Source organism: Arvicola amphibius, chromosome 3 (assembly GCF_903992535.2).
Source record: "Arvicola amphibius chromosome 3, mArvAmp1.2, whole genome shotgun sequence".
NCBI classification, from domain to species: domain Eukaryota; kingdom Metazoa; phylum Chordata; class Mammalia; order Rodentia; family Cricetidae; genus Arvicola; species Arvicola amphibius.
The window spans coordinates 126,153,359-126,174,122 of record NC_052049.1 but is presented as its reverse complement, the minus strand read 5'-3'; the positions used below and the strand labels follow the sequence as shown (position 1 = coordinate 126,174,122).

At 43.3% G+C, this 20,764-nt stretch overlaps 1 protein-coding gene across 1 annotated transcript in view; it reads left to right on the top strand.

Annotated features, from left to right (window-relative positions):
- The window catches only part of Arid3b (AT-rich interaction domain 3B), a 45,714-nt gene that overhangs the window by 10,908 nt on the left and 14,042 nt on the right, over nucleotides 1-20,764 (top strand). Inside the window, exons 3-4 of the mRNA XM_038322640.1 lie at nucleotides 14,899-14,970; nucleotides 15,161-15,233. Of these exons, the coding sequence (XP_038178568.1) occupies nucleotides 14,899-14,970; nucleotides 15,161-15,233 (145 nt within the window). The remainder of the gene's footprint in view (nucleotides 1-14,898; nucleotides 14,971-15,160; nucleotides 15,234-20,764) is intronic.

Genomic DNA, 20,764 nt, shown 5'->3' with positions numbered 1-20,764 from the left:
GTACTCACAGAGATCTGCCTGCCTCTGTCTTCTGAGTGCTGGAATTAAATGTGTGCACAGCCGCCACCCAGTCTAAAAACATTTAAAAAAAAGACAGGGTCTTAAGTCTCAAGTTGCCCAGGTTGTTCTCCAGCTTGCTATATAGCTGAGGCTGCCCTTGAACTCCTGATCCTCCTGCATCCATCTCCCAAGTACTGGTAGAGATGAACTCTTGGTGTTGATACTTTCCCTACAATTATTTTCTTTTTGATTTTCCTTCTCAGTCCTTCATACCAGAAACTTTGGAGTTGGGTTATTTCATGCCTGCCCTTGTCATCCCCCAAACTTAACCAGTCTTCTCATCTGAATATCTAGAATCCTGCCACTTGTCTGCTATCACCTACCGTCTCCTCCAATTCTGTGCTCACCCCACTTTTTAATCCATTCGACATAGTCTGTAATGATCTTCTAGAAACCAAATCAGATTTTGTCACTGCTTTAATGCCCTCTACGTATGTTGGGTGTTCTAATTATGAAATTCAAAATCTGCATGTCTAAAACCTGCCTCATTATCTTTACCTTGACATCAGTAGTCTGTCTTGTCACCATGCACTGTGGCCTTTGCTTATGGTGATCATCATGCTTGGGCTCTCTTGCCCAGGCTCTTTCTCTCCTTGAGTTCATTGTAACTGTCATTTACTCAGAAGTCTTATGCAGGATCTGGTTCTCTCTATGTATGCTGTCATTGATCATTATGCTTTACTTATTTTATGTTTGTATTATCAGTGCGTTGATATCTAATTCTTAAGCTAGATCCGTGGTTCTCAACCTTCCTAATGCTGCGACTCTTTAATACAGTTCCTCTTTTGTGGTGACCCCGGACCATAAAATTATTTTTGTTACTACTTTGTAACTGTGATATTCTACTGTTATGAACTGTAATGTAAATGTAAGTATCTAATGCAGAATATGTGATATGCCGACCTCTGTGAAAGGGTTGTTCAACCCGCAGACTAGATGAACCACCAGACGAGATGGCGAACTCCACGAAGAGAGGACCACACTTACTTTGTATTCCAGCAGACAGTAGTCATGGCATAGGAGGCACTCTATTTTGCTGCTTCTGCCTTTGTTGACAGAAGTTGCTTGTTCATTTCCTGGCTGCCCAGACCCGAAATAACTACACAATAACTGTATTAATTTAAACAGTGCTTCACCTATTAGCTCATGCTTCTTATTGGCTAGCTTTTATATCTTAAATTAACCCATTTCTATTATTTTATATTTTACCACGAGGCTCATTTACCAGCAAGGTTCTGACTGGCTCCTCCGCCAGCAGTTACATGGCTTCTCGTTGACTCCGCCTGCTTTCTCCTCTGTCTGCTTTGAATTCCCTCCTTGCCCTGTTCTGTGCTGCAATAGGCCCAAAACAGCTTCTTTATTAACCAGTGCTATTCAAGGTGTACAGAGGGGAATCCCATAATATATCTTCTTTTAATTTACTCTGCTTTACTTGTTCTCATTTATTTCACGTTTATGTGACTGGTTCCATTTTGTGCTTATAGGCAGTGGGGGGGGGGTGGCAATGTTAAGTGTCTGCCTGCCTCATTTTTTTTTAACCTTTCTAAAAATTATTATTACATTATGTTCTGTGTTGGGGAATGGGGCTCATGTAAAGATCAGGGGACAACCAGTGGGAATTGGTTCTTTCCATCTACCTCGTAGAGTTCAGAAGTCAGCTTGTAGGATTCATTTCTCCCTTTCTACCATATGGTTCCTAGGGATCGAACCAGGTTGTCAGGTTGGATGGCAAACCTAAACCTAAGCCTAAACCCGCTGAGCCTACCCTCCCCCTGCCCTCGCACATTTTTATTGTTACTTTTAGATTGCGATTTGCATCCTTTATCTTTTTAGCAAACCATAGTACCCAAGCAATTCTGATATTAACCTCCTCCAGTTCTGTCTTGGAACCTCTTGTGGTTTGTACTTTAGTTCCAGGTTTTTGTTTGTTTTTTTTTTTTTTTTTTGAGACAGGGTTTCTCTGTAGCTTTGGAGCCTGTCCTAGAACTAGCTCTGTAGACCAGGCTGGCCTCGAACTCAGAGATCCGCCTGCCTCTGCCTCCCGAGTGCTGGGATTAAAGGCGTGAGCCACCACTGCCCAGTTTATTTCCAGGTTTTTTGTTTGTTTTGTTTTCTTGCTTTTCTCCAATATTTTCCCCTTAACAGTCAATTCTTTATACTTACCAAGTTTATGTGTTTTTTTCTCAGCACTATTTGTATTCTACTCTCTAGCTCTACTTTTTTTTATTTCTTTAATGAGTTTTTAAGTTTGTAATAAATTTAGCCATGGTAAGTGGAAACATTTCTTCATATCTCTCTTGACTTTGCCCTTTTGTACTTTGTTCCTAGCTCTTTAGATCCTGGGTCCCTACACTGACCGTTATTTTGTCTTCTTTACCCTGTTTTTCTTGTTGGAGAGTGCAGTGTGTTGTGAGTCTGGTTCCATCTTTGTAAATCTTGGTTTTTAAGATTTTACTCAGCTGTTTTGTGATTGATAATAGTATTCTAGCTTTGCACTCTCTTTCATCTATTCCATTTGAACCCTCTTCTGTCCCGTAAGCCTGATTTGTGATTGATAATAGTATTCTAGCTTTGCACTCTTTTTCATCTAGTCCATTTGAACCCTCTTCTGTCCCGTAAGCCTGATTTGCAGTTGTTTCCTCTCCTTCACTACCAATATTTTTCTTCTTGGGCACGTGTGTGTGTTCAGGTGTGTGCTCTGGTGTATGTGTCATCCACGGGAATACTGGCCAGTCAACCCAGGATCCTTCTGACTCTGCCTCTCTACTTCTGGGAACACAAGCATGTGTTACCACACCTGGCATTTGTGTGTGGGTTCTGGGGATCAAACTTGGGTCCCCAAGCTCTCAAAGCAAGCGCGTGAAGATATATTTATGTATGTATATTTGTTCTTTTTTTTTAAAAGACAGGGTCTCTCTCTGGGTGGTGGTGGCACACACCTTTAATTCCAGCACTCAGAAAACAGAGGCAGGTGGATCTCTGTGAGTTTGAGGCCAGCCTGGTCTACAAGAGCTAGTTCCAGGACTGTCTCCAAAGCCACAGAGAAACCCTGTCTTGAAAACCAAAACCAAAACAAAACAAAAAAAAGGTCTCTCTGTAATAATATGCAGCATGAGGTAGGGACAAACACACCATCAGACAGAGCTTACGTGAGAAGGGGGTTTATTGAGGATGTGGGGGTGAGAGACAGAGAGACAGTGAGCTTCCTCCTCAGAAACGGCAGAAAGAGAGCGGGAGTGGGTCGAGCTTGACTCTTAAAAGAACCTTTGCACCTGCATGCAGATTTAGTAGCCACAGGACCCTGGGTGCATCCTGCCAGGTGACAGGGGCCAGCATACTGCCTGAATCCTAACACTCTGCATAGCTCTAGCTGTCCTGGAACTCAACTCTGTAGACCAGGCTGTCCTCTAACTCAAAGAGATCCACCTGCCTCTGCCTTCAGAGTGCTGGGATTAAAGCTGTGCACCACCGCCGAGCTAATTCCTTTAATTTTTTAAACTATGAGAATCTTGTTAAAACTTTTTTTGTTATGGAAACTTTAAGCATAGAAAAGGGAAAGATATTGTTTAGCTTTCTTCCAAGTATCCATATTTGGCCATTCCTTTGATACATGCTTTTAAATTCGGTTGCATGCTTTTCCTTTGTCCTGTCCTACATAAGAGTTCATTTCCCCGTATGATTTGCTGTTTTCTTTGTAAGCTCATTTTGTAGGGATTTATTTCTGGAAGACTTGTCTACTTCAGAGTGTTTTGTTTTCTTTGCTTAGCTGCTTGCTTTGGTTTGGCTGGTGTGGATTTGAAGTGTCTATTTATGCCTAGGAAGAGCTTGACTTCCCTTGGGTGCTCTGTAGTGATGGCAAAGTTCCATGCTGCCTCTGACCTGGTGTGCAGGTTTGCCAGGCCCAATCTTTCAAGATTTCTTCCTCTTACGTAGTTACTTCAATTCTGGTTCTTGACATGCCTGAGACCTGCAACATGAATTCTAGGGGTAGGGGAAATGATTAAATCCCAACCCTCACCCCTGTTAAGAACTATAATTGGGGTCCCCAGCTATGGTAATACCCTTTAATCCCAACACTTAAGAGGTAGAGGCAGGCAGAATTTCATGAGTTAAGTTTGGCCGCTTAAGATCCACATGGTGAAAGGAGACACAGACAGGTCAAGGCTCACATGCCCCCCCCCCACAATAAATGTATACAAAGTAATAAAGATAATTAAAAATAAAATTTAAAAATTAGTTGGGTGACAATCTTTCTTTCTTTCTTTTTTTTTTTTTTTTTTTTTTTTTTTTTTTTTTTGGTTTTTCGAGACAGGGTTTCTCTGCAGCTTTTTTTAGAGCCTGTCCTGGACCTAGCTCTTGTAGACCAGGCTGGCCTGTGACATTCTTTCTTTAGCCCTCAGCTTTAGCATTTGCTCCTATTTCTACTTGTGAAGCCCTTTCTTGATTTCATGCTTAGCTCTGTGTAGGAGGTGTAGAGTTAAATTTCATCTAGCATTTCTATAGTTTTTTTTTTAAGAATTGGGGAGAAGTCATCAGAGTTCTACATCAGATTAGCCTTACTGCTAATGGTTTTTGTTTGCTTCTTTTTTTTTTTTCCTGTGTTTTTTAACAGGATATTTTGACCTGCCCTATGACAATTACTGTCTTATATCATTGAGCTGTGTAAGGCAAGCCCTGCCATTACACCCATTTGTTCTGTGTTATTGACAGCTGAGGAAAGAAGGAAGTAGGCTGTATGTGGCCTCACCAGGAGGAGCTGGGCAGTGAACCCAGGCAAGCCTGGCTGCAGCCCTTTGCTCCCTTCTGAGAGGCATCGTCTCTCGGCGCTTTCATCACTTGAGCAATAACTTTGTGGTCTGTAGCTCAGTACAGTGCTTTGGGTTCAGTCCCCAGCACCACGTGAAATGGGTGTGTGGTGTCTTGAATTCCACAGAAGCTAAAGGGCTGATAGTTCAGTGTCATCCTCAGATACATACTCCATTCCTAGACTGCTTAAGACCCTGTCTCAATAATCAATCTACATAATTTCTATTTTTTCCTTATATTGTAGGAGTCATTTGGCCTCATTTTAGGTAATATGAAAATACACAAATTATTAAAGAAAAGATACGCCGGGCAGTGGTGGCGCATGCCTTTAATACCAGCACTTGGGAGGCAGAAGCAGGCAGATCTCTGTGAGTTCGAGGCCAGCCTGGTCTTCAAGAGCTACTTCCAGGACAGGCTCTAAAGCTACAGAGAAACCCTGTCTCGAAAAATGAAAAAAAAAAATAAAGAAAATAAAAAGAAAGAAAAGATACAATAAGCTATAAACATACAACTTAGATATAACTGTAAATATTTGTGGTATTTTCTTTGTATTTTAAAAGAAAATACCTACTGTAGATTTATTATTTTATTTTATATACAATTTTGTGCTTGGCTCTTATTACCAAATAGTCTGCAAAATTTTTAATTTTTAAATAAATGCTAAAGTGTCATTTTTAAAATTTAATTAATAGTGGTACATGTTAGATTTCAAACCGGGGACAAATGGCTGAGGTGCTTATTTAACATATCAAAGTAGGCCTGGCCACCAGTTTCTCCCTTTATCCCTCAATTCCTGCCTGTTACAGGACACCCCTGGCTGAACTCTCCAGCTCAGGGGGCTGGGCTACTCTTCCCCATATAATCCAGCCATTTTGGTTGCCCGCTCTCTTTGTACCTTTGGCCTCCTGGTGCTACACCTGGTTCCCCTCTCTCTCCTCCCCCACATGGTGCAGCTCAGTCTGGACATGTCCATTCTGGACTCTGTCTGCCTCTGGCCATGCTCTCCCACCTGTCTACAGGAAACCTCCTCTCCCATACCTAGCAGCGGTCATGATTCTTTTCTTTTCCTTTTTATTTCTTTTTCATTTAGTACACACTTTTAATCCAGCACTAGGGAGACCAAGGTGGGTGGGTCTTTGTGAGCTCAAGGTTAGGCTGGTCTATAGAGCAAGCTCCAGGCCAGCCAGGCTTACATAGTGAGATTCTGTCTCAATAAAATAAAATACAATATTTAAAAATTTGAGACAGGATGTTATTGTAGCCTTTGCTGGCCTCAAATTTAGAATCCTTCTGCCTCTGACTCCCAAGTACTGGGATTACAGACTTGAATCATCATGTCTATCAGATGTACTTTAAAATGTTTGAGAAGGAAAAGTGACAAATAGTTTTAAAAGTGAAGTAAAAGTCAGCAGGACTTTGGGGTGGTTTCTTGGTAAATCTATATCTTTTTAGATTTTTATTTTATTTTTTGTATCCTTTTCAGATTTTTAAAAATCACTATTTGTTTATATTTCAACAAAAACAAGAACCCCATGTATTGTACTTCAACTTTCTTTTTTCTCAATACTGTGGCTGTCTTTTATGAATGTTCATAAAACAGTTGTTTTGTTGTTGTTTGTTTTTCAAGACAGGGTTTCTCTGTGTGGCCCTGGCTATTCTGGAACTAGTTCTGTAGACCATACTGACCTCGAACTCAGAGATCTGCCTGCTTCTGCCTCCTGAGTGCTGGGGTTAAAGTTGTGTGTCACCACTGCCCTGCTGTGAAGCTGTGTTCATGCATGGTTTCTTGTTTATTTCTTTTGTAGTACTGTAGATTGAACCTAGGTCCTGGTACATGCTAGGCAAGCTCCTTTTAACCACAAAGCTACATTTCACCCCTTACTTATGTTTTTGTAGTCACTTATTTTAGAATCAAATAAGTACAAAACTGCTTACGAATAGGCACTTATGAAGAACAATTATAGGAAAATTCAGAGTACAAACTTAGAGTTCAGAAATTAACTCGAAAGGCCAGAGAGATGGCTCAGTGGTTAAGAGTACTTGTTGCTCTTGTAAGGGCTATGCAACCATGTTGGGTGGCTCACCTCTAACTCCAGCTTCTGGATCCGCTATCCTCTGTGGGTACTCACACAAATGTGCACATATCTACACAGACACATACACATAAATAAATAATTAAATAAAAATTAACCTGGGCCTGGTAGCTCATATTTGTCCTCCCAATATTTGGGAGGTTGAAACAGGAAGGTTGAAAGTTCTAGCCCATTTTGCTACACAAGAACTCTGACAAAATAAATAAATAAGAGAGATGTTTAAAAAAAACATAAGCTGATGCACGATAGTTTTTTTTTCCACTTAAATGTTTGCTTTGTATACATTTAAATTGTGTTCTATGAGACCTTCAGAGCAGTTTCTAGCCAGGCTCCTAATCTCTTAGCTATTTCTCCTGTTATATCCCAGTTGTCCGGCTCTGCAGCTCTGAGTAAGCTCTGCCCACGTCAGCAGTCTTGTCAGGAGCATAAGCAATAGCTCAGAGGTTGGAAAGGTCTGTATTGCTGGGTTCCACAGAGAGAAGGAGCCAGCCTTCCTCCCAGACCAGGCCTGCCTTGCATTTCACCGTGCCTTGGCATCGGGTCCTCTCATGACCAACTTTGCATTTTCATCTTTCTCCCTCATTTTATAGAAACACTTCATTTCTACCAGCCTTCCTGATTGCCTAGATGAGAATGTAGGATCATGTCTTCTTTCTCCACCCTGCTCCCTTCCTGCTGCTTAATCAGAAGTGTTGCTTGGCTCTTTTTCCAAGTGACTGAGTTTGAATGATCTCTGTTGCTAGTGGGAGGTGGACAAGCTCTTTCTGGTTCCTGCTAAAGTTACCTGACAGCGGAAGGTGAGCATCTGATAATTATAATTCCAGCGCTTCCAGGGCTAGAGTGATTTAGTTAAGAGCAGTAATCTTGATTTTATCAGGAGGGTTTTGTAGTCCAACAGTGTAGCTTCTAACAGTATCTGTTTTACTTCCTGGGGCTCCTCTCTCCCCTTAGGATTCCCCTGTAATCCTGCCCCTTACCCTTCTGTGTCTCATTGCTTCCTGCAATCAGTTAAAAGTAGGAAGAGAGCAGGAGTGCTTTTCTTTTCTTCTTATAAAGATCTAGAAAATGGAATTTCAACACTACAACACCACCAGCCAGGCCATCAGTAAAGCTGTCACATACATGCCTCATATAATTCTGACCCATGGATCTGGACAAAGACAGGTAATTATGTGTTGCTTATCATATGGGAAAAAACAGCCATGTTCAGCCTAAATACTTAGATAGGGAATATATTTCAGAGCAATTAATTGATATTCAGGAGCTTGAGATCAGGCCTTTGAAACCTGGTGATTTTGCTAATGACTACGTTGAGGGTCAGTTCCTAGGAATTTGCCTAGATCCTTGCCCTTGGGGCTCATATCTATTAAATTATAGAGTAGACAGGAAATGCATTGCCGTTTTTTTCTTTTCAGAGATTGCTCAAGAATCTCCTAAGAGTTATCAGTTTGCGCATAGGTGTTAAGGAAAGAAGTTTTCTTCCTTTTTTATTTATTTATTTTTTTTAGGACAATTTCTTAGGTGTCAGAATGAAGAGACACCCTCCCCCCAAAGTGAAGAGTTGGTAGAAGCTTCACCCTTTTACTTAACCCTATGGAAAAGGGTTAGTTTTTGCCTTGAGGAGAAATGAGGAATGGGAACTAAAATTGCTTTGGACATCTGAGCTGTGCTTTAATAAGATATTCCAGGTGGTCAAGGAGTAATCCTAAAATAGCCTAGATACTTAATTGCTTTTAAAGTCAAGCTCCTGTCTCTGGGGAGGTAGGGCTCTGAGGAATGCAGTGCTGGCTCCTGAGGTCTTAGAGGCGTGGTCTGGTGGGGTTACTCTCCCCACCCCCCAATCCAAGTGAAAACAAAAGCCAAGCCTTTTTGGGTCTGGGGGCATTTGCTAATATTTCACCTTTTTTCCACACTTGGCAGTAATAAGCCTTTGGCTTCTGCTTCTGTAACCTGGCTTTCTTTCTAGCTGTGGGATTGGTATTGTCACCCCATCCCCTAGACAGTGGTCTGTTTTCATTAGTGCTCAAAGGCTTCCTGCTTGATCCCCTGCCTGGCTTCTCTGTTTGCACAGGACCATATTTCTCTCCCTTAAGAGTTCGGTCATCCTCCCTTTTATCCCCGCAGCCCAATCAAACTGATTCTCAGAGTTGGCTGCTTCTTAGGAGAGTCAGTTCCTCTGGTTCTGCTGCTGCTCCCCTCCCTAACCCAGATTCTCAGAGTTGGCAAAACGACCCACTCATCATTATTTATAGAAACAATATATTGGCATTATAAATCACCACTGGGAGGGGGCATTAAAAAGATATTTTATAAATGAAGAGAATTCAGGCAAAACCTGAAAGACTAACTCTGTGAAGGAGTTGTTTCTGTGGTTATTCTGTCCTCTCAGTGTGATCCTAAGCACTAGTCTTCACTACTGGGTTGCGCGACAAGGAGCATACAGGAGGTCTTGACACATGAATTAAAAGTTAATGTGGGGACTAGAGAGATAGATGGCTCAGTGATTTAGACCACTGACTGTTCTTGCAGAGGACCTGGCTTAGAGCCACCTGCAAACTCCAGTTCCAAGGGAACTGCTGCCTACTTCTGACCTCCAAGGGCGCCTCCATGCATATGGTATACATATAAACACACATATACACATAAAATAAAATAAATACTTTTAAAAAGTTAATGAAGGGCTAGGCGTGGTGGCACATGCCTTGAATCCCAGCACTTGGGAGGCAGAGACAGACAGATCTCTATGAGTTCAAGGCCAGCCTGGAACTAGTGAGACCCTGTTTCAAAAAAAAAAAAAAAAGGCAATAATAGATAGGTGGCTGGAGCAATGGCTTGACAGTTAATAACTGGCTAGTCTTCCTTAGACCAGGGTTCATTTCCCAGCACCCACATGGTTTCTGACAAACATCTGTAACTCCAGTTACCAGGTTTCTGACCTTCAGGGACACTAGGCACGCATATGGTACAAAGACACATGTAGGCAAAACACCCATACACATTAAAAAAAACTTTTTAAAAACTCATAAAAACAAACCTCCTAGACATAAATGGGGTTTGTTTGGTATCTCCCCACGGTGTTGGGAATTGAAGTCAGGAACTAGCATGAGCATTACCACTAAGCACATCCTCAGCATAGACCGTTTGTTTAATTTCCATCTCTCGACATGAGACTCTAAGCTCCACTAAGTCAGAGGCTTTGATCTGTCTTAAGCACTTCTTAGAAACTCTAGCATATCCTAGGAGAGCAGAAGTTTGTATATGAGTGAATAGAACAGAAAAACACAAAAAGTGAAGGACACCCACACCCCCAGCTCCATTACATGTCTGTACATCCATATGTATAGGTTATATTTTTCCAACAAAAACAGTTCGTTAAAACTATCCAGAATACTGATTTTATCTTACTTTTTCTCAGTTTAGAAATTGTCTTCTGCTTCCTTCCCCACTGTTCTCAGTTCAGAGTTTAAATTTTCCCCTGGTATTCAAAGCATTTTACAGACTGTTTCCACTTTAACTATTTGATTTGATGTACTTACATCCTCCTGCCAAAACATGCCTTGTTTATCCTCTACCCCAATGCTCATTTGAGCTATAAATCTCCCCTCAGTCCATATTCTCCTCAGTAGCTTGCTCTACCTGGGGTGTGTTTTCAGTGAAATCTGGACTGAATAAATTCATCATCAGATCTTTGTTCTACAAAAGAGGAAAAAGGCCACATGGTCCAACCTTGCCTCATGTGAGATCCCAAATCCTGAGATCCCAGGTAGTCATCCAGAACCAAGCTGCTGCTCACTTCCTAAAAAGTCTTTCTCTATTGCCAGGTAGTTCTGATAGATAAAGACCTTCATCTGTAGACCTGAGAGCTTCCTGGGCAGTTCTTCCCAGCTGCCCTACTTTTGCCTGCTGGGACTGAGGCTGGCTCCTCTTCCATAGGCAGCTTTTTAGATTTTTCAAAGAATGAATTTGTTTATTTTCCCTCTGCTTTTCTAATCTTCTAGGATTGAGAAGTTGGAGGGCCAGTGTTTTAATTTGAGTAGCAGTCAGGTAGCTTAAGACTTTGACTTGTTTTATTTTGAAACCTTTATATATACATGCTAGGTGCCACATTCCTCTGGTCTCTAAAATGTACTCTCCTTTCTCTTCCTCCACTCCCCTTCCTCCTGGTCCCCGTCCCCTGGAGTAGCTGGTCTATTTTGGAGGTAGAGATAGGTAAAGGTCTCCCCTTGTGGGGAAAGATGTCCCCAGATGCCTTTCCAGGGCAAGTGAAGGCAGTTTTTGTTTGGTTGAAATGAAGCCAGTGAGAGAATCAAGAATAAAAGACCCTCCCATTAATGAGCCACTCAGGCCATGATTTAGCCTTTCTCTAGACAAACTTTCTCTGTGCTGACGTCACCAAGCAAGCCAGGCAAACCTAGCACACTGGTGCTGCCAGTTAGGAACTGTGAGACCTTGTTTAAGTTCTCCCCCCCCCCCCCCAGTCTTCTTTCACTACCTTTTTGAAGGAATTTAAAGGCAAAATAGTCTGGTTTCCCTGGGGAAGACAGTTGAATGTGGGTATGGCAGCTAAAACTAGTCTTAGGTGGGTATTTGGAGACAAACTGTCAGTTTCCTGTGAGCTCCTGGTGAGATCAAAGATGTTAAAAGGGATTTCTGAAGTAAAAGGAGGCTGTAAATGACAATAAGTAACCACTGGCTACTGTTGACATCTACTCTTATTTCCCCTTAACCCCCAGTTCTGGGATTGCTGCCTGTGCAAGTGGTTCAAAGCCTTTTCCTGGAAGGGTAAACCTATCTGCAGTGACTCTTCAGTTTGTGAACCCTCTTCGTCCCCAAAAGGTTGAGCTGTCTCTGGGCGTGCATTTTTCCCGTTCTGGTTTGCCTCTCCTTTTCCCTGTTGTTTCCACTACTGCATTCTGTCAGCCACACTTGATGTCTAAGAACAATTATTTTGGGTCTGATAACTTTTTAGTTGCTCATGTCCACACCCTGATGATAGATGAAGAAAGCTTATATTGTATAAGGGAATCATCTACACCGTTCTGTGAGAGCTGTAACAGAAAAGCGCTGCGGGCAGCCCTGTTAGTGCAGCAGGCAGCAGGCAGCAGGCAGGAGGCCGGGAGTCCCGGCGCGCTAACCATTTCGACCTCTCAGCAGGTACCAGTGCTGTCCCTGTGCTGAGGGCTGGGGATACCCTCAAAGTGCTTAAGATTAGAGATGAAAGGACTCAGGTAACCAGAATATGAGGCTACACAGCTTAGAAGGGAGGCCGGGAGGCTTCATGAAGAAACTGGCATCCCACTGGACTGTGACCGATGGCTGGCTACAGGGTGAGTCTCACCTTAGCCAGAAAGAAAAGAGAAGGAATGGACTGTCCTTCCTTGCCTTGGAACAGGAGAAGGAAGACACACACTCAGGCAACTTCTTTTTCCTTGCATTCCTAAAAAAATAAAGTTCAGTGTCTCATTTCTGTCCTGTGGTCAGTGTCCTCCTCTGTGGTTATTGGGTTAGAGATGTTTCCGGCTACAATCCTGTCACTGTAGAATACGTTGGCATCCACTTTAGAATGTAGTTCTCAATTATTGTTCTTCTCCGTTCTCTCCACTCCACCCTCTAGTGCCAACTCCTTTCTGGACCAGGCACATTATAAGCTGTTTCTTACTTTATGGCAATAGCCAATGCTTAGAATCCCTTGCAGCTGGGGCAGAGCTGGAGAAAGTAGAGGAGATATAGTGGATACCAACCTCTTTCCCAACCCCCTCTTCACCCCAGCATTCCTCTCTTTTCTGTCTGTAGAACTCTGCTGTCACTTGGGTGTTTATTTTCACACATAGCCCTAAGGTGGCCACACTGGCATGCTTGTTCTCACACCCCTCCCCCACTGCTGAAAGCCCCACTAATTCAAGGTTGTGGATTAGGTTCTCTCCCTCCAACTGAGAGTGACATAGCTTATGAGCCTTGGGATGCCTGCAAGTTACTGTAATTAGCAAATACTCAGTGTTTTCGTCTTGGTGACTGATAAAGAATCCTCCTGTGAGCATCGGCCTCAGATCTCTAGCTGCAGAGTTGGAAATTGAGCTGCCACAGTAAACAGCTGACATAACAGAAGCACAATGATCCCCCATTAAATGTCTTTCAACCAATAGGAGCTCCCAGGATAATTGACTTTCCAGCAGGAATTACTGGCTCAAACAAAATCATTGGGCATTAGGGCAACCTACTGCACCCTTTGAAAGGGGTTCAAATGTAACTGTCTGGTTTTGCTGACCTAACAGGCATAATTCATCTTGATTATTCATTGTGCTAGTTGCCACCAGATGATACTAGATTTCTGGTGACTATAATTACAATGTGGGATTGAACAACAGAAAAGAAAAAAAAAGAAAAAGAAAAAACGATGTTGTTTTTCTACTTGGTTATTGACTTGAAAGGACACTAGTAACAGTGTCTGCCTCTGGATCTGGTTGTGTACTGTCCAGTTCCTGACCAAGCACTTTTTTACACACATCTTTCACTAGATAAGCGGGAAAACAATTTGTCATAGTCTGTTTCATTTCAACTGACAAGGTGTTACTTCTCTGTCAGACTTATTCACTGTGCTGTTGTTGCTGTGAGGAGGAAGTGGGTCTCCATCTTAGAGCCAGCTTCAAGTAACGAAAGCAAAGTACAGCCTTAAACTAGCTCAATAATGGCCTCTTGCTTTCAGGCAAGGGGTGTAGGGTGTGCATATGGGTGCCGAGTAGACGTCGCCCAGGCTGTCATTTCATGGTTTTAGAACAAGATTCCTGTGCAGTTGAAAAGTGTTCTTCCAAGAAATCTCTTCTTCTAGCCCCCTTGGCTTCTCCAGCACTTCCACACCCTGCTAGCAGGGTGGTGCACCTGCGTGTGCCTGTGGTCCAGGAGAGGGGAGGAGCGGGTGTGTCATAGCTCAGGGTATCTGGTTGCATCCACTAGGACAGAGTGAACAGAAAACTACACTGGGAGATTTCATACTTGCCACTGCACAGAGGTGCTTGCACTATCTCTATGGTATGCATGTTTGTGTATTTGGAAGAGATTTTTAGTTCAAAGAACAAATTGATTACTTCCAGGCTGTGTGGTATTGTGCTGAGGTACAAAGAAAATAGTAAGATCGATTTTCTATCAAGGAATGTTCCTTCTGATGGAGATGACATAATTTCAAAAGACTGTGAAATTCTGAACTAGCAGCAGAGAGAGACAGCTTCCGGGGTTCTTAATGCAACCTGGTGACGGGTGGGTTTCCTATAGAAGAAGTAAAGAGGCGCCCGCTGAATGAAGAACATAAACACAGGCTCCTTCCCCTTCCCTCCCACTCCACTGAATAACATTGCTTTGATCTAACCAAAGCTTGGGTTTTGTTTGTTTGTTTTGTTTTTTAATTTCCTAATGAAAATTGCCTTTTGTGCCTAATCTGCACCTCAGGCATAGTCTCAGGCTGTGGTGGCCTTCAGTCACTCAGGCATTGTTTTTGGTGGTAGGCTGGGTTGAGAGACTAAAGTTTGCCCCACTCACTTGGCCCTTCACTTCAGTGCAGTGTTGGGAACTGAGCTGAGCCTCTTCCCGCTCACTGCTCAGTGAATGTGTCTCAAAATGGCAGTTTGTAGAAAGTCAGCTGGGATGGGGATTCTTGGGACTGTGGGCTTTTGTGTTTTTCTTGGCATTTTCAAGCATGAGCAACATCCATCTTTGCCAATGAAGGGAGAATGGTTCTTTTGAAACCCACCCACCAACCATATTTTGAAGCCATCTTCAAAAGCAAAACAGGAAATTCATGAAAAGATAGTAGAGGGTCCTGAATAGGCTTTTCTAGTGAGCAGGAGGTTAGGGATGCTGAGGGTGGTCATCTTTCCCTGAATGATGGTCTTGCTCTTTCGCTCATGATTCCCATTCCCCTCTCAATTTTGTGTTTTGTCCCCTTCAGAATGGTGCTTTGGCCTGGAGCGATGATGCTGATGGAGGCCGGGGAAGAGAGATCTCTCGAGATTTTGCCAAGGTCTGTAATGTCTTTGTGATAAAGATAGAAGCAGTTCTGCAGTGGGCTGTGTCTTTCCCCTAAACACAGAGATGTGAGTGGCAGATGAGTCACATCTGTAGTTACTCAGATGTCTGTAGGAGCTCTGGGGTGACACCTGCAGTGAGATGGGATGTTTCATTGTGGTTTTCTCTTGGGGTCTGGCCTGCAGCTGTATGAACTGGACGGTGACCCTGAAAGGAAAGAATTTCTGGATGACCTCTTTGTCTTTATGCAGAAGAGGGGTAAGTGTGTTGCCTCACATTGTCCCGACTAAGTGCTTGCAGAGTGGCTGCTGTGCTACTGCTGTCTGTCCTCCTTCACTCCGCCTTGTCCAAGGGTTATTTAAATAATTGACAGCCAGATTGAAGGGAGCAGAGAGGACCTTAGCAAAAGATAGATTTGGCCCTGCCTTATTTTTGTCTCCCTTCCAATTAACTAGTCTCTGGAGACATATCAAATTTAAATATGTTTTTATTGTAGCCTTATAGCTGCCTCAGGTTTCATTTAGGTAAGCATGTGGCATGTACTGTTGGCGTAGTTAGTCCCACGTAGACTGAGAAAGGTAAGTGAAAGCATAGAGACCTTTCTGGTTGTACTGGAGGGTGTGAAATGTTCTATGAAAAGGAAGGGCCAACATTACCTATTGGATCTCTTTGACATAGTTGGGATATTCCTGCAAGTTAACTGCTGAGTACGTAGACATCCAGTTATATCCACTTCTCAGTTCTTTGTCCTCCTCTCTCCACACTACCCCCTATAGCTGGCTCCACTCTGGACCAGGTTGTGACTGACTCTTGAGCCCAATGACTCAACTTCCTGGCTTTATATCCTGTCACAGCAATGGGTTCACCAGCTAGGTCAGGTCTCAGGAAGCATGGCCACGACTTCAGCCACTCTGGACCCTTAACAATTTATGTAGCTCCACGTTCATCACCCTCAAGATATAGCCACTATCAGCCCCTTCACTAGAAACCTCCTAAGTCTGATCACATTCCTTAAGATATGTTAGCAACTTTAGTAAGATCTGGGAATGATTTTTTTTCTTTGTTCTAGGTTGAGCTTTGATGGCAGCTAAATATTACTGAATACACAGCTCATTTTCTCTCCCTCTCCCCACTTCTTTTCCTTACTTCTCTTTCCCTTCTCTTCCCCCCCTCTCTCCCCTGCTTCTCCCTTTTTACTCCTTTTTCTAAGCCTATGCCTTCAGTGTAGTGAGTGCTCACTACTGGTTTGCTTTAAAAGACAGTAGGAAGAAGCCGGGCGGTGGTGGCGCACGCCTTTAATCCCAGCACTCGGGAGGCAGAGGCAGGCGGATCTCTGTGAGTTCGAGGCCAGCCTGGTCTACAAGAGCTAGTTCCAGGACAGGCTCTAAAAAAAAAAAAAGCTGCAGAGAAACCCTGTCTCGAAAAACCAAAAAAAAAAGAAAAAGAAAAAAAGGTTAGAGGCTTTGTTCCTCTATCTCCAAGCCTATCAGAGCAGTATTCGCAGCCCTAATTAGTTTACCCCTCCAACAGTTATCTGGAGCTGGTTGGTATGTGTGAGTAGAAAACAAAAATATAGTCCTGAATGATGATGTGAGTGGCAGCAGGGAAACTCCCAGTGCCCTAAGAGAGAGAAATCCACTTAATACTTTGGCCTCGCCTTCCAATTACCTTTTAATTATTTACAAGCTCCACAAGCCCAGCTGGTGCAAAGGCAGGAGCTGATCCTGTCTCAGAGGGGCTGCCATAGCAATATAGATTTGAATCAGCAGTGGAGCTCCACTGCTTTAGTTTCTACTTCATTGTCTTTCTCTCTTCCCAGAAGGGTTTTTAAAAAAAAGAAAGTGTAAGCTAGATCAGCCTAGTCATGGGTAAGATTGGTAATTGTTTACTTCTTCAAGTTTCCTTCATACTTGTGGCTCCTGGGGGACAGTCACTTTGTCCTACCTCTATCTCTGGAATCAGGCAGGTGGTGCTTAGGATGTTTGCTGTCTGAGCATCTTGTTGGTTCTCCTGACTCAGCTGACTGAGATGCCTGAAGCTTGGTGTAGATCTGCTTCATTTCCATAGCAGTACTGTAGTTTAGGTTAGTAGTAGGATGCAGTCTTCATGGCCTTGATGTCCAGAGGGCCGCCAGCTAGTCATCCAGCATGTGTTTGTGTGATGGCAGCTGTGGATGATGTCGGTCTAGAGCTCTTTGGGCCTGTCTTCAGCACTTTTGCTAGATATTTCACCATTTGCTGGTATCACCAAAAGAGTAAAGATAACTCAGTCTTTTGCTTGTTGTTAACTCTAGTGCAGATTTTCTTTGCCTTAGCAGCTGTTGACTTTAGGGACTGGATTATCCTTTTTTGTGGAAGTACACTTGTTGTACACTGAAGAATATTAGCAGTATCCTTGGCCTCTTCCTAGTAAATTTCAATATCAATGCTCAGTCGTGATATAGAAATGTCTCTAGAAGCCAGATGTGGGGTAAATACCTATAATTGCTCCACTTGCAGGGGTGGAAGTAGTCAAGGCCAGCCTCAGCTACATGGTATATTGGAAGCCAGCCTGGGCTACAAGAAATCCTATCTCAAAGAAATGCCTCTAGATATTGTAAACGGCCTTTGGGGGGAAATTGCTCTCTAGAAAGAGCTACTGCCATATGATTGGAAAGAGTAAGTAGAAAGTTTTCTCTGCAGGGGGGAAAACTCCATGAAAATCATCTTTCCTCATTTTAGGGTCAGCTTTTGTCAGGCAGTGTGTCTCAAGCTCCCCACTTACCTCCTGCTTGAGAGTATGAAATGAGCTCCAGGAGCCCACACCACACTGGAGCACAGAGACAGGCTCTGAGACCGACTCAGTTCCTCCTTTCTGGAACACTGTTAACTGCTAGTCTAGGATGAGTGGGGTTCCCATGAGCTGGGGAGCAGGTTGCACCTTTAGTGGTAAGAAGCGTGTTGTCTGTTCTTACTTATCACTCTTCAGAGTGGAATATGTAGGGTGTTCAAAGTGTAGGTCTCCTGAGCTGGGATCTCAGCAGCAATCGATTCCACCAGACCTATTGTATAAACCTGAATTTTAAAGTCCTGGTCATGCTCCCCTGGGTTAGGAGCTGGGCTGGGCAGCTTCCTTATAGCAAGCACCTCAGAGGAAGTAGACAGGGCTCTGAGGGAGGCAGCACACAGCAGGCTGCCCCAAATGACTGCAGCTGCAGGTGATAAAAACAGCCATCATGTGGGAAGGGGCACAGGTTGTAACTGCTGCTTTGTGCTGTCTCCCGCCTGTTAACACATTTGGGTGAATTGACTGCAACAGATGGGCCTTTCAGCCTTTGGCCTTTAGTTTCTAGACCCAGCTCAGTTACTTGCACCCTGGTGGCCCCTCCCCTCCCAATAGGGTCAGTCTGTCAGGAGAGGAGCCTAAAATCACAGTGGGCTGAGCTCCTGCTGGCCTAAGGAAATGAGGCCCTTGGAGACGGAAAAGGCTGTGGATTGTGCAAAAGCCAGGCAAACATTCACCCTTCTCCAGGATCTTAAGCAAAGTCTTCTCTTTGGCCATACTTTCCTTATCTGTAAGATGTCAAATGTTCACTTAGTCAGTGTGGAAGCTTGTGTTCTACTTCCAGGATTGCTCTGCTGAGCTCCCTTCGGGAGAAAGAAGATGAGGAGCTCTGTCAGCAGCTGTCTAGAAAACACTGCTATGAAGAGACCCCAGGTTCTCTAAGACAGCTCTTTCTTCCCTTTTGCCAAATAACACTTCTTCTTTTGTGGGCTGAAGCTAAGTTGAATTACACACATTTTGTTGCATTAAGAGTCTCTTTTCGAAGCAGAACATTGTTCTCAGAATGATGCTTAGATGTCAGAGCTCCAGTGTCCTTTTCTTCTACATATATATACCAAGGTGTGTGTTGCCAAAAATAAAGCCAAACAGTAAATAAAATTGCCTGCCAATTTAACTCACTGTGGATTGTTTCTGAGCTCTCATTCTCTTATACAATGCCCATTTAGTTTTCCACTGCCCAAGGGGAGGAGTAATTTGTAAGTCTGATGAGCAAAGGCATGTATAGGTAGTTCCATTTTCACTTCACTGAGAAAGAAAAAACTCTTTCCTGAGAGGAAAAACAAAAGTGTGAGCTCTGGTGGCCGTGGTGGTAGTGGTGGAGTGATTTTACAGTTATTTTTAATATTATCCTGTACACTTTGCAGAATATTTTCAGTCTAGTATGTGATACTTTGCCACCAAGAGCTTTATCTCTGTGGGATAGAAAGAGCAGAAGTTAAACTGTGACTTACCCAAATCTGGAGAGCAGACTTAGCATTTGGTCTCCTAAGTCCTAGGCCAGTGCTTAAGAGACTCGTCCCTAAACACCAGCAACCCCATGACTTACTTGTAGGGACTCGGGCAAACCTTGTGCCTCCTGTAGCAGAGGGTACCCACCACTTCACTGGCCACTGTCTAGTAGAGGATTTGCTTAACACAGAATAGAATGTTGTGTGCAAGGGGAAGTCTCATCCCCAGGTCAGTCGTGTCTCTTGGAAGGACAGGTGTGACAGGTCAGCAGTCTGCTTTTTGCTGAGGCAGGATGAGGGAGTGGGCTCAGAAGAAACTCCCAGAATACCCTCTAGCTAGTTATCCTATCTGTCTCTACATCCCCACTCCCACTCTCGACATGTCAGGATAAGCAACTGCATGATCACAAGGAAGACATCTTTTGTCAAGACCTCACTCAGAGATCTGCCCTCACGCCAGTTCTGTCACAGCTACATACTGGCCTTGGTTTTTCCCCAGTGGATTGTTAGATCTGTTTTTGATGTGCATATACAAAGAATTTACTGTGGGAAAAGAGCTTGGTCTGCCTCAGAGTGCAATTTGAGTGTTTTTCCTTCTGTTGTGTGCTTATCTATCCATCAGGCAAGGAAATGTTCCTGACTTATATTGCTTTGCCTTTTGGTGGGGGTGGTTTCTCTGTGCTCTGGTGTCTTGCTGTCAATGCTCTGTGCCCTGGACACCCTTTCTAATAAACTCAGATGTTGTCTGTCAGATGCAGTGGGTTTGGAAGCTTTGTCTCACAAGTGAGAGCCTGAAATACAAATCTGTGATACTCTCAGGGTTAGTCTTTGAATTTGAGCCTTTTCTCTCCCCCAAGTGATCCAGCTGCTGTTGCTAAGTGCACTGTTTTTCTTCCTCCCATCTCTAATTGTCATTTAATACCATATACCTCCTCAGCCATCCATAATAATGGGAAAAGGGGTTTGGTTTTTCAGTGGTACAATTAATTTGAATTCCTCACTTTTATTAAATTCACCTTCTTTCCCCTTCAAAATCTTGCCTTGGTGAATTAGCGTATGGCAAAATTCAGTTATTTAGAGTACTCTGTCCCCTCTGTTGTAATATAAGTCAGCGTTTTAGAAGTTGGCCTAAGGAAAGCCTGAGCTGAGGTTTTGGCCCACTTGAGGTTGGCATAGGTGGCAGAAGAAGCAGATAGCTGTATATGTCCTAGCGTGGCTACTATCCCTCTCCTCTGAACTTTGGCAAGATGTGATCCACTAACAAACAAATAGGAGGACTACAGCCTACCTCCTTCAAACTCTTTGTTAACCTTTGACCTCAGGGATTTGTGAATGCTGAGCTCGCACTCTGCTATAAAGTAAGAGGTGGAATGGTTCTAACTGTGACTTTATTATTAACCACAGCAGAATGTAGTGTCACCTAAAGCAAGCCCAAGCTGGAGTAGTCAGAAAGGGCTCGCTTGAAATTAGCTTCCTGGGTTGTAGAGCAGCCAGAATCTTACTCCTTTCTGAAGGAAG